The sequence below is a fragment of the Corella eumyota genome, chromosome 6 (assembly GCF_963082875.1).
Source record: "Corella eumyota chromosome 6, kaCorEumy4.1, whole genome shotgun sequence".
In the NCBI taxonomy this organism is placed as follows: Eukaryota; Metazoa; Chordata; class Ascidiacea; order Phlebobranchia; family Corellidae; genus Corella; species Corella eumyota.
The window spans coordinates 13,676,245-13,690,685 of record NC_137495.1 but is presented as its reverse complement, the minus strand read 5'-3'; the positions used below and the strand labels follow the sequence as shown (position 1 = coordinate 13,690,685).

The window sequence follows — 14,441 nt, the reverse complement described above, 5'->3', positions numbered from 1 at the left end:
CCGGACAACATACGTGACCCCAACATTTTATTAATAACTTTAAAATTCAAACCTGATTTAAAGCGGAGGATCTTTGCTGTTTATTTTCATTTGAAGTGGAACCTTTAATGTAAATAAAATTGAGTTAATATAGAGTTAATTTTTAGACTATGATTCATACTAAAAAAACTTTATAATATAAAAATAAGTTGGGAAACCCCTAATGTTGTGTTGAAAGTAAAAATTACAAATTTTTTTTTTTGTAAATATATTTATTCTTAATGTGGGAATGTCGAATGCGCGAGATTGGAATATTATAGATTATATTTGCCCAATAATTAAGCTGCTGATTAAGTGCTGGCTCAGCAGAAGTTCATACTGTTTACAGTCCCTTAGCAGAAGTTCATATCGTTTATAGCCCCTTAATATAAGTTTAATAATTTACTAGCACGAATAAGGTTTTGAACTCTTCTATCAGATCAAAAATGCAATTTTCGGAATATAATTTTGTATTGTAAAAATAACTTGAAAATACCTGTTTGAGGAAATGTAGAATCGTATATTGAAGCCCCAGGCATGAATGCTCCACCATATTGCTTAAGGTGAGTGATGTTTTGAGTGATCTCGTTTTGATGAAAATCACGAAATACAGTGACTTGTGGGTTATAAAAGTTTATCACAGCATCTATAACAAAATTAATTTAATATTATTAATAAAATTTGCATTGCTTATATGTTGCATAGAATAATGTTTTGTTAAGTCTATAAATAAACTAAGACTTGGCCTAGGTCGGCATTATGAAACTCGGTTAAATTTAACGATCTTGCAAATGTGTCAAAATTTAACGAGCTATCTTGCTCGTTAACTGAATCGGTATTACGAAACCACCTAGTTCATTAAAAAAAGAGTACAAAAAAAAGGATTTCGTGCTACGCAAAAGGGCAATTCTTACATTTTTACTGGATATCTCGGGGCTACATCAAAGCGGTGATGTTACATTTTATCCACAGGGGTGCTTTTATATTATCATATTATAATGAAAAGTTAAAGCTATAGTGGATAGCCCAGCAATAGTCCATAAATTGTATGGTAATTCAATTCTACGATAAATGTTTAAAAAACACATTCATTTACAAAACAAAATATAGTTATTTTATATATACTTGTTTTATAAAAAAAACTGAAACCCACACAAGAAAACCATGACTAAAAATTAAACAGTTTGGTTATATCATCTATTTCAAAATAATGTTTTCCTTCGAATCCTTAATGTTTAAATGCTAAATTAAATTGAGTATGGCGGATTGTTAGTTTTTATTTGTATATATTTATCCTCGATGTGGGTAAGTGCTGGCTCAGCAGGAGTTCATACCATTTATAGCGCCTTACTTAAGGGCACTACAGCATGAGATCAGTAGGGATTGAACCTACAACCTCATGTGTGGTCTTGAGTAAGGCGCTATAAACGGTATGAACTCCTGCTGAGCTAGCACTTAATCAGCAGCATAATTATCAGGCAATTATAATCTATAATGTTCCAAACTGCTAAAAGCAACTCGAGACTGGGTCGGAGTAACTGATGTTAGTTTAATAGAGTTTCAAGGCATGATATGTTTGGCATTTATTACACCAATTGTATATGTAACAATTTATATTAATAAGTGACAGTATATTTATAAACTTAAAAATATATCTTAGATGTAAAGTGATAACCAAGACAAAATACTTCTTGCTAAGTTAATGAATAGTAAATTCTACTCGCTAAATTTTGCCCGATCTCATTTGTTAAATTTAATATTTTTTGTTTCGTAATACCCATTTTCTCACTTGCCAATAATAACAAGATCGTTAACTTAACAAGTTTCGTAATGTCGGCCCTGGTTTCTATTGTCAGGCAAACCCAATCATATAAAAATAACAAACAACTCACTTGGAGGCAAATTCCTTGAAATTTCAGCAAAATCGCCGCCAGAAATATTTAAACTAACTGGTCCTGCTTGCAAGTTCTGCAAAATTTATTTAAATTTTAATAAATGTAACATCACTATAGTAACACAACCTCATCCAAACACTTAAAATAATAAAATTTAAATATTAATGTTATTATAACCGCCAAAACAGTTTTAATTTTGTTCCCCTTTAACCCTTTTTAAAATATATTTAGCAACATGGTACTATTAGATAGTTTTGGGAAATTTTAATTATAAACCTTTATCTAGGTTTAACTAAATAAAATACCTGAGTATTTAAATTCGATTCTAGATCATTATTGTCTAGCAACTCTGGATCATTATTGGCTGGTAACTCTGGGTTATTATTGTTTGGCAACTCTGGATCATTATTGTTTGGCAACCCTAGATCATTATTGTTTGGCAACTCTGGATCATTATTGTCTGGCAACTCTGGGTCATTATTGTTTGGAAACTCTGGATCATTATTGTGTGCAAACTCTGGATCATTATTGTCTGGCAACTCTGGGTTATTATTGTTTGGCAACTTTGGATCATTTGATTCAGTTTCCTCCATGTTAAAAACTTCCTACAAATTTTAAAATATTGAAAACACAGAAAATTAATTCAATAAATAACAAGATGATGTTTGAAAGTTTATTTGAAGCAGATGCCCTAAAAATATACACATAAGTTGTATTCTAATTACACTAGTTTTAAAATTATTCTTAAACCTTTATAGTGTAACAAATTTAAATTTAGACTTTTAAAATAACTTTATAATTATTAAAAACAGGTAGATCACTAAAATAAGAAGAATAAAGAAAATATGGGATTAATAAAATGTTTTTTGTATTTTATTTTTAGTTATTAAAAGAACTGTAATCTGTTTAGTGTTGCAAATAAACTAATAATATTTTTAGTATTTGTATACAAATGTTGTGATATTGTGTCATGTATTTAAATTCTTTTAGTGAATATGATATCAAAAAAAAGAAAAACATTTAATAACATTTTTAGCACAGTACAAAAAAGAAAAACATTTAATAACATTTTTAGCACATGAAATCAAGAAATAAAAGCTTAAGTTTAACTAAAATAAAGCCAATAACTCATGCTGGAACAGATTTTGGACTAAATCCACCACCTAAGTACAACGTGGCATCGATGTTTGTTGTTTATCTAACTAAATAAATGTCGAGATAATCTTAACAATTTGGCCGGCTTGTTGATTAAATGTTCACATGTTAATATATAACTAGAATGGCTTAAATTATGTATGTATGATTAAAAGTGATATAAACTTCTTACTGTTATCCAAAACTCATGGCAGGTCCATATAACTTTGGATCAAAAAAGTTAAAGTTAAGCTGAGGTGTTTTCTATCTCTTAAATTTTCTAGTTTAGTTTAAAAAAACATTTTTTATTACTTAAAAGCATCATTTAATTTAATAAAACAAATGTTTCTGCCTAACTAAAACTAAGACAAAACCGATAAAGACAATAAAGATTAAAAGATCAATTCAAAATAAACAAATCTAACAAGTTACTGCACTAGAGAAAAATGAACAATTTTTTAACAAAACTTATACTTAAATGTTGTCAACAAATTAATCAACATACCAAAGTAACACTCTATTTTTTACTAACTTATGAAAGAATTATTTATTTATTATATACGCTATCAGAATCCCTTATTTTAGTTTATTTTTGTCCCCAGATCAGAGGTTAAACTTAAACTAGACATCTGCACTTGTTTTAATACAATTTAACACATCTAACAGATTTACTTCACTTTAAAAATATTTTTTTAAATGTAAAAAGTTAAATAAAAGGAGTTTAAATGTAGGTTTAAAAAAAAGGTTTAGGTGTAAAGATGTCAATGTAAAGGGCTTTAATTGTATGTTAGATAAAAAGGGTTAAATTGTAAAAGGTTAAAGAAAAAGGGTTCAAATGTAAAAGATTTAGATTTAGAGGTTCTGTTGATTAAAGTGTTTATATTAACGCCGTAACACATGCATTGTCTTTGTCCCCATAATGCATTTTTCCTAACGTTATACTTTATTAGTTGTGGTTCTAAAAACCTCGTGGCTACTACAAATTAACTTACAAGAATAATCAAGATATTATGATTATTAACATGGTAGCAGCTAAACGAATTCGAATTTAAGAAGATGGCAGAAGCTAATTTTCGATTACCGCCTATATTAAATGTCAATGATAGTAATTTGTCGGAAGCTTTTAGAAATTGGCGACAGCAGTTAGATGTTTACATGCTGGCAAGTGGAGCTTCAACAAAAGACAAAAAGATACGTGCAGCTATAATTTTACATTGTGCGGCACCTCAAGTTATTGACATTGCTAAACATTTTAAATTTGACGATCCTGAAAATCGAGATGATCCTAATAAAATGTTAAAGGCCATAGAAAACTATTGTACACCTAGACAGATTGTGGTGGTTCAAACATATCGCTTTTGAAATGTGGCTTACCAAGAACCTTTTGATACCTTTCTAAATGAATTGCGTACAAAAGCAGAAGCATGCAATTTTCAAGATAAAGACAGAATGATAAGAGATATAATTGTATTTACAGTCACTGGAAAACTGCAAGAATTATTACTTCGCAAAGTGGACTTAAATTTAACGAAAACCGTACAGATATGTCGTGCAGATAAAATGTCTGTAAAACAAGCAAACGAATTGTCGTCTAGTAGCATGCAATCTCAGTCTCAGCTTGTAAATAGAATTGAAGCAAAATCTAGTAGAAACTATCGGAAAAAGACCCTGGAAGAAATGAACACAAAAAATAATAAAAAACTGCAATTTTTGTGGAACGTCACACAAGTGGGGTAAACTTTTTTGTCCTGCTTGGGGCAAAACTTGTTCAAGGTGTCTGGAAAGAAATCACTTTAGAAAAAAGTGTAAAAGAAAGATACATTCTCTTGAAGCAGCGAAAAACGTACCCGCAGCTAAACCTGAACAACCAATGAAAACCAAAAAACAGTGGTTGCAACAAGTACATGTAGACCAAGAAAAAAGGCTTATGGCAAAGTTTAAAGTAAATGATTGTGCAGTGAAATTTCAACTCGATAGCGTATCTGACCTGAATACGATTTGTCAGAGGTATGTGAAAGAAAATCAATTAGATTTTAATGCTAAGAAATTAGTGATGTGGAATAAATCGGCATTTCATCCTATTGGTGAAGCTGTACTAGATGTCACAAACATTAAAAATAAGAAAATCTACAAGATTAAATTTTGGGTAGTGGAAAATGATTTTAATTGTCTAATGGGACTAGAATCTATCACAAAAATGAATCTCATACCGGTAAATGACGAAAACTTTATTGCAAATATAACTAAAGATACAACACTTGGTGATTTAGGAATGACTAGTTTAACTGTAGATCGTGATGTTTCTCCGAGAGCACTTCCGTGCCGAAGAATTCCTTTTGCTTTACAGGATAATGTAAAACAAAAAATCGATTCAATGGTTGCCAGGGGAATTTTGGAACCAGTGGAACAACCTACAGAATGGGTGAGTCAAATGGCAGACGTCAAGAAATCAATTGAGATGCAGTAGAATAATTACTGATCTAGGTTACTTAGTATACCGGTCTCTACCCGGACGTAGACCCGCAGCCAGACATTATATGGCACAGTTATCGTATAATGTAACGCCCTTTTATAGAGTAATGTAACTTTTATTGTAAATGTATAAAGTTAGATGTATTATGTAGTTTTATATTCTGCGTTTTTCACGTTTGTTTGTTGTTTTAATATAATCCGTCACCACAAGAGTTATTAGTGATCTGACAACAGATAAACAATTTAGTTTAGCGGTAATACATAAATTAACCTTCCGATCAGGAGTCTTAGACATTACCAAACCAATTAATAACCAGTTTATAATAATGATAGACATAAGTTTGTTAGTAATAAACTACTATAATTGAATAACTGACAACAAGTCCTACAAATGTAAGAGATTTAAATGTAAAAAGTTTAATGGAGGAGTTTAAATGTAAAGGGTTCAGCAACAAACACAAAAAAATGATTTTATTCAAAACAGAAAAAATATCTTAAATAAGTAAGTTTTACCAAAACAAAGCAATTAACTCATGCTAAAATAACCTCTGGAATAAAACCACGGCTCTTGGGCAAAGTGGCACAAAAAGTTTATTATTTACAAAAGAAATAGCGCCATAACTTTAAAGCTTTGAAGATAATGCCATACACCAGTGTTACTTATAAGCACAAAATAGTGCCCACAACCCGCAACTTTGCAAGGCATCTGCGCAGTGAAATTTTAGGACTGCACAAAAAAAGGACGCTATTTTAAGGATTCAGTGTAATAAATATTTACGAAAATGTAGTGAAATATTTTAAAAACAAGAGATGCGCGATTTGAGTAAAAAGTTCTCCACAAAAAAATTATACTTAAAAGAAAATTGTTATCGTATTAATAAAGACAATTAAGTAAGCCTAAAAAAGAAATAATAGCAGTTTTATTCGCTAAGTTACGTATCTACAAATACCCACGTTTTAATGTAGATTATTAATATTAAGCGCTTTTATGATTATTTGACATCATGCCTACATTAAAATAACATATTCGATACTACAACTAAAACCTTATGCTTATTTATTAATTTGTGAGATTCGGTGACTTTGGCATTTCCACACACTGCAGGCATTCCCATTAAAACATGACAAACTATCAATTAAGGTTCAATACTTAATACTGAATAAAAGAAAATGGCACGTACAGTTCAAATACAAAAGGGTGGAATACCAAAAAAGTAGTCTAATTATGTTTTAATAAAACACACAAAATGATATTAAATGATTATTTTTATAAAGCTTGAAAAGAGTACGTAATAGATTTTAGGGACACTTGTGGGTTAAAAAATAGGGTACCTGTGCACCCAATTTTGAGATTGTGCGCTTTTTTGGGCACCTGTGCGGTATGGTTTTCCTTAGAGGTAACACTGCCATAAACCATGTATAAATAATATAACCCATTTTTAGCTAAATTATGCTAGAATAACCTCTGGAATAAAGCCACTGCTTGTACAATGTAGCACAGAAAAGTTTATTGTTTACCAATGAAATGGCGCCATAACTTTAACGAATATGCCTGGTTTGTTGATAATGCCATAAATCATGTATGTTTAAAGTAATATAATCCATTTTTAACTAACTCATAATAGAATAACTTTTACACCAAATTTACTGCTCCAAACAACGTGGCACACAAATTATTAACTAGAACCAATTTAAGAAACTTTTCAATAATTTTTTTTAAATAATTAGCAACTGAATTTTAAAAGATTTAACTAAAAAATGACTAATAGTTTATTTTTACAAATTTTAAATTGTCAGGGATTAAAATGTGTGAGGGTTTACATAAAATGATTCAAATGTAAGACTTAAAATGTAGGAGTTTCAAATGTAAAGAATACTATACAAAAATCTTAAACATTCTTGTGCTACAATGACAAAAAATAAAAATTTTTTACCAAAAACAAAAACCCTTAACAATAAAATACCATTAATAGTATCCTTAAAATAAGGCCAAGTTTTACTATAACAAAGTCATTACCTCATGCTAGAATAAACTTTGAACCAAAACCATCTTACACAACACGACTTACAAAAAAAATAAAAAAAATAATAACCTTGTGTTTTCTATTCTGCAATTAGATGATGTGGTTGTTTTCCAAAGTCACAGAGTCACAGAAAGTGGTTGTTTACCCAAGAAAATGATTGGTGCCGAAACCTGAGTTATAATAAAATGTTAACTTAAAATAGAACTCACCAATGTCAAATAATTACATATAATTACAAAATACTACAAACAAGTGTTAACTACGCAAGTAAATATATCTGATGTAATAAGTAAATGACTGCAATTTTATCACAACTGCATTAGGCAGTTATGTATAAAGTTTACTTTTGTCCTTAGATAGAAAATCATATCAAACCATATTTTCAGAACCAATTTATAAAACATCCAAAATAATTTTTTGAAAATAATTAGCAGCATAGTTTTGATAGTTTTAATTAAAAAAATGAATAATGGTTTAAATTTACAATTTTTAAAATAACAGAAGAGTTTAGATAAAAAAAGTTTAAATGTAAAGGGTTTAAATAAAGAGGTTTAAATATTGGGGTTTAGATGAAAGGGTTAAGATGGTTTTTATGTAAAGAGTTTAGCTCCAAACACAAACAATTGTTTTATTTAAAACAGAAAAATATCTTAAATAAGTAAGTTTTACTAAAACAAAGTATTTAACTCGTGCTAGAATAACCTCTGGAATAAAGCTACCGCCCTTGTACAACATGGCACAGAAAAGTTTATTGTTTACCAAAGAAATGGCGCCCTAACTTTAACGAATGCCTGGTTTGTTGATAATGCCATAAATCATGTATGTTTGAAGTTATATAACCCATTTTTAACTACCTTATGGTAGAATAATCTTTGCACCAAAGCCACTGCTCCAAACAACGTGGCACACAAATTATTAATAAAAAAACATTAACCTTGTGGTTCTTGGCTGCTTTTAGATGATGTGGCTGTTTTCCAAAGTCACGTAGTCACAGGAAGTGGTTATTTACCCAGAAAAATGATTGGTGCCGAAACCTAAATAATAATAAAATGTTTAATCAAAATAAAAGTTAACTTTTGTTCCTAAATAAGGGGTCATATTTAAACCATATTTTAGGACCAATTTAAAAAAAATCAAAATTTTATTTTTAAATAATAAGCAACAGAATTTTAATAGTTTTAATTAGAAGAAATGACTAATGGTTTAAGTTTACAAATGTTAAATTGACTTTTTCTAATAGTTTTAATAAATTTTTGGTAAATAAATACATAGAAAAGCTGCCTAAGAAAGTGTCAGAAAAAATAGAAAAGTAAAAACCTAAACATAAAGTAAAAACCTGAAAATATATTGTTATTGTTTTCGAAAGTTGAAGTTTTTGATTTTACTTTAAAACCTGAAAAAAAATTAATTCAACGTTAAAACTAAATTTTCCAAAAATAAGAAAATAAATGAAACATATTGAAAACTTCTTTATAATAAAACAACTTTAAACCTGGTGGTTTACAAATTTTAGAAAATATAAATTTATAATTTAAACAGGAAATATTTACAACATGTTAAAAAAAATTAATTTAAGTTATACTTGAAATTTTAGCAAAGAAAATTCTCCCCACCACTATGAAAGTATTCAGTTTGGACAACTATACAGCATATGTCTCTCTAGAAACTTTATGAAAATAATTTTCTTCCAGTCCAAAACTTCTTTTCTCCCAACCCACAGCAAACTAAGATTTTTGAAACCAAATTCAGAAATTATTTACACGAGATTAACATATAATAAAATAGTTTTACACACTAAACTTTATGTTAGATATAAAAATTTATTTAAATATCACAAATTCAATTATTTATTGGAAAAACAATTATGTTAAAAAGCATGTTAAACGTCCCAAAATATTTTAATTTGGTAAATCTTCAGCAAAATCAGCCTAAAAATAACAAACCTGCAGTTTTCAATCTGCTATTTAGGATAACTGCTTCTTAAACAGAGATTGATTTTCAATTTACCAATTTAAAGCCACTAGCCACGAACTCACGCAATAACAAGCTTCCATACAAAACCTCCAACTTTAAATAACGCGGCACGTGTCAGTTGTTTATATACAGAGTGGATGACGTATTTACGACCGACGTCATAACAGGCAAAACATATTTTATAATTTATCCTCGACTAAAAACTTCAAGTTTATTGCACGTTGTCTTTATTTTAATTCACAACAAAAATTCTAATACAAACATAACAACAAAATTGAATCACATATATATAAATTAATCTATTTTTTTCAAGTTATTATTTTCTACTTCATGTACAATCTTGTTCACATATTCCTTCATTATATTCAACGATTCAGGCCAACTATACTTTGGTTTGTAGCCAAAATGTTCCACAAACTTTTGATTGGAGACGGTGAATCTTGTGCAGGACAACTTGGGCATGTTTGGTGTAATATTGGGCTAAAAATCACGAAATAGTTGTCATTAAAAGTATTATACATGAAATAACTGTTTAACCCTTGCAATAACTTAATATTCTGACCCTCGTAACCAAAGTATTATCCAAATAGGTATGAGGTTTATTTCAAAGGGATAAGTTTTACACCACGACATTTAACCAAAATTTAGGTCGATGTTAATGATAAAATGGTGTTTTTGCAAATATGTTTTAAGTAAAACCTTTATGACAGTAACCCAGCTAAAATCTACTCAATAAACTAAATATTTACCTCTTTTTTGATCCCAAACCAACCCAGCACCTGACAACACCAAATAACAAACGTTGAAATGAGGATAAACAACCAAAACGGTAACACCGGCTTCCTCTTGTGGATGGTGAAACCCAAATGCTCGTAGAATTTCAAGTTCAATCTCAGGTAAGATAATTCTGGGGTTTCGTCACACAGAAAGTAGGTGTTTCCCCCAACCAAAGAAGGGGACTCCTGTACAATATAAGTTATAGTCAGAGTACAAGTTAATTTCTTAGAATTTTTTAATATAACCAAAATATAAACCAATTTTTTTCACTAAACTTAAAACCTAATCTTTCAGTAAGATCATGCTGAGACATATTAGTTACAACCGGAGCTATATACGACTGTGGTGGTGCTTAAACCAGAAACCTTTTGCACACTAACCCAATATTAAAGCAGTGAACAATTAAATTTTGTTTACCAGCATTTTTGTAGCCGCGATCATGTGACACCAAGTCACGTTTTCAACGTACATTCGAGTTTGTAGCGCCTCTGGTGGATTAAGAGACTTGATTACTTTAGTCGCAAGATGGCACAAAAGAATCGATTTGGTGACGTTGTCATTTTCGCCATAAATACCAGAACCTCTAAGTGCACATGTGACCAGTTTCTACAAAATATTATGCTGTCAATAATAAAAAGAACAAAAGCAGACAATTATATGCCGATTGCCGAGTAGACCTACAGCGTGGTGTAGTAGTAGTAAGAACACTTGGTACACCACCATAAGGTTGTGGATTCAATCCCCCTTACTCTCATGCTGTAGCGCCCTTGAGTAAGGTGTTATAAACAATATCAATTTCTGTTGAGCCAGCACTTAATCAGCAGCATAATTATCGAACAATTATTATTTATAATATCTCAAACTACCACAGGCAACTTGAGACTGGGTTGAACTAACTATTGTTACTCTATGTTTGGGACACTTGTTCGACTTTCCCGCATCGAGGATAAAGACATAAAAAAATAAAAATAGACTTTACCTAAAATGTTTCCATTTTTCATCTTTTTTTTCGTTTCACTCCAGCACAAGCTCCTTCGCGGTTTCTTTGTACTTCTGTATGACGTCACAGCAGAGTAACAGTAAATAGTGTCTTCACATACACCCACTAGTGGTTCCATGGTTCAATTTGGTTCGAAAGCCCCGATTGAGCTCGTATAGAGACAAAAACCGACATTGTTTGCACAAGCCTCCAGCACGTTCATTGTTCCTATATGACGTCATAATATATTAAAGAATAGGCTGTAGTAATCTGCACCATTTAAGTTCTAGAATAAATAAACTATGTTGTCGAATTCTAATATAACAACGACGTAATTTATGACATCACAATGCCTACCTCCAACATTTATTTTCCATAATTTTTGGCAAGGAACTAATTCCTTGTAAGTGACAACACTGGCCATATGCAAAACCACATGACAACCTTGTACGGCAGAGATGAGACTACTATGATCTATGACATCACACTTAATCCATTGAACTTTCATGTTGGCATCTAAAAAAATAAATCAAATAGAAATTGAAAAAAAAAATTAAAATTTTATAAAAAATATCGAATATAAATACTTAATACCACGCATAAAATTAAATTATTAAAATTTTGTGTTTTAAATAAACTTAATTTTTTAAACTGACAACAAACCAATTAATTTTAGAATATTCCTACTCGTTAATATTGATATTTTGTTTAGTAATCCTTTGGGGAAACCACCAACCCCGTCCCCTTTCTTACCCCCCTAAATATTGTCTCTAGAATGTCAATCATTTCTTGTTTATCCTCCATCGGCCAGTTAATCTTGTTGTTGTTTCCCGTCCCAAGATCGATCACTATGTGCTTGTTCCTGAAAACAATTTTATTCAGTTAATAATTTGTAAATATTTTAAACCTAATTTTAATATTCGATTTGTTAAACTTTCATGTATTTATTTGTTCTTGATATGGGAAGATTGATTTCATGACCTAAACTGTGAGCAACATCAGTTAAACCGACCTAGTCTCGAGTTGCCTGTGGCAGTTTGGGATATTATAAATTATAATTGCCCGATAATTATGCTGCTAATTAAGTGCTGGCTCAGCAGGAGTTTATACCGTTTATAGCGCCTTACTCAAGGGCGCAACAACATACGAGCAGTTGGGATTGAACTCAGAACCTTATGTAGTGTAGCCAAGTGTTCTGACCACTACACCTTATTGCTAGCTCACTGAACCAATAAGAATCAAACCGCAAACTGCGAGTTAGTCTTTCTAATGCTTAATTATTGTGCCGACAAAATTACATTCTTAATGTGAACAACAACCTGTAGAAGAACATAGTTGTGCAGGGGTCGTATAATTCGTACATTTTGTTGAAGTCTGGCACCACAGTAATGTCAACCAAGTAAACAACAGCAAAGTTCTTCACTTTGTCAGCTATACTATACAAGGTCTAAACATTAAAAATTGTTAATTTATTAAAATGTCACATACAGAATTCTAAAGCAAAATATTTGTGTTGTATAAACGTCCAAATTAAATATTTCTCAGAATGATCAAAAAAAACTTAATTTTATCAATAAAACATTTTGTTTTTTTTAATCTATTTTTTTCAAATTATTATTTTCTATTTCATTTACAATCTTGTTCACATATTTCTTCATTATATTCAACGATTCAGGCCAACTATACTTTGGTTTGTAGCCAAAATGTTCCACAAACTTTTGATTGGAGACGGTGAATCTTGTGCAGGACAACTTGGCCATGTTTGGTGTAATATTGGGCTAAAAATCACAAAATAGTTGTCATTAAAAGTATTATACATAAAATAAATGTTTAACACTTGCAATAACTTAACATACTGACCCTCGTCACCAAAGTATTATTCAAATAGGTATGGGGTTTATTTCAAAGCGATAAGTTTTACACCACGACATTTAACCAAAATTTAGGTCGATGTTTTTGGTAAAATGGTGTTTTTGCGAATATGTTTTTCAGTAAAACCTTTATGACAGTAACCCAGCTAAAAATTACTCAATAAACTAAATATTTACCTCTTTTTTGATCCCAAACCAACCCAGCACCTGACAACACCAAACAACAAAAAAATGAGGATAAACAACCAAAACGGTAACACTGGCTCCCTCTTGTTGATGGTGAAACCCAAATGCTCGTAGAATTTCAAGTTTAATCTCAGGTAAGATAATTCTGGGGTTTCGTCACACAGAAAGTAGGTGTTTCCCCCAACCAAAGAAGGGGACTCCTGTACAATATAAGTTATAGTCAGAGTACAAGTTAATTTCTTAGAATTTTTTAATATAACCAAAATATAAACCAATATTTTTCACTAAACTTAAAACCTAATCTTTCAGTAAGAACATGCAAAGACATATTAGTTACAACCGGAGCTATATACGGCTGTGGTGGTGCTCGAACCAGAAACCTTTTGCACACTAACCCAATATTAAAGCAGTGAACAACTAAGTTTTGTTTACCTGCATTTACGTGGCCGCGATCACGTGACACCAAGGCACGTTTTCAACGTACATTCGAGTTTGTAGCGCCTCTGGTGGATTAAGAGACTTGATTACTTTAGTCGCAAGATGGCGCAAAAGAATCGATTTGGAAAAGTTGTCATCTTCGCCATAAATACGAGAACCTCTAAGTGCACATGTGACCAGTTTCTACAAAATATTATGCTGTCAATAATAAAAAGAACAAAAGTAGACAATTATATGCCGAGTAGACCGACAGCGTGGTGTAGTAGTAAGAACACTTGGTACACCACCATAAGGTCGTGGATTCAATCCCCCTTACTCTCATGCTGTAGCGCCCTTGAGTAAGGTGTTATAAACAATATAAATTTCTGTTGAGCCAGCACTTAATCAGCAGCATAATTATCGGACAATTATTATTTATAATATCTCAAACTACCACAGGCAACTTGAGACTGGGTTGAACTAACTATTGTTACTCTATGTTTGGGACACTTGTTCGACTTTCCCGCATCGAGGATAAAAACATAAAAAAAAAAATAAAAATAATGTGACTTTACCTAAAATATTTTCATTTTTCATCTTTTTTCTCGTTCCACTCCAGCACAAGCTCCTTCGCGGTTTCTTTGTACTTCTGTATGACGTCACAGAAAGGTAACAGTAAATAGTGTCTTCACTA

At 30.9% G+C, this 14,441-nt stretch overlaps 3 protein-coding genes across 3 annotated transcripts; all 3 read right to left on the bottom strand.

The window, feature by feature from the left end:
- Positions 1-9,441: 9,441 nt before the first annotated feature.
- On the bottom strand, positions 9,442-11,781 carry LOC145755902 (3 beta-hydroxysteroid dehydrogenase type 7-like). Its single transcript, XM_082572135.1, has 5 exons — positions 11,638-11,781; positions 10,712-10,900; positions 10,354-10,479; positions 9,845-9,997; positions 9,442-9,471 (listed from the first exon to the last, which is right to left on the bottom strand). Exons 1-5 carry the CDS (start codon positions 11,779-11,781, stop codon positions 9,442-9,444), a joined length of 642 nt encoding a protein of 213 aa, XP_082428261.1.
- Positions 11,679-12,636, bottom strand: LOC145755286 (thioredoxin-like protein 4A). The gene is made up of 2 exons (XM_082571511.1): positions 12,593-12,636; positions 11,679-12,135 (listed from the first exon to the last, which is right to left on the bottom strand). The coding sequence occupies exons 1-2, from the start codon at positions 12,634-12,636 to the stop codon at positions 11,982-11,984; spliced, it is 198 nt and encodes a 65-aa protein (XP_082427637.1). The 3' UTR covers positions 11,679-11,981.
- A 101-nt stretch (positions 12,637-12,737) lies between these two features.
- On the bottom strand, positions 12,738-13,768 carry LOC145755901 (3 beta-hydroxysteroid dehydrogenase type 7-like). Its single transcript, XM_082572134.1, has 4 exons — positions 13,763-13,768; positions 13,405-13,530; positions 12,908-13,051; positions 12,738-12,767 (listed from the first exon to the last, which is right to left on the bottom strand). Exons 1-4 carry the CDS (start codon positions 13,766-13,768, stop codon positions 12,738-12,740), a joined length of 306 nt encoding a protein of 101 aa, XP_082428260.1.
- Positions 13,769-14,441: the final 673 nt, after the last annotated feature.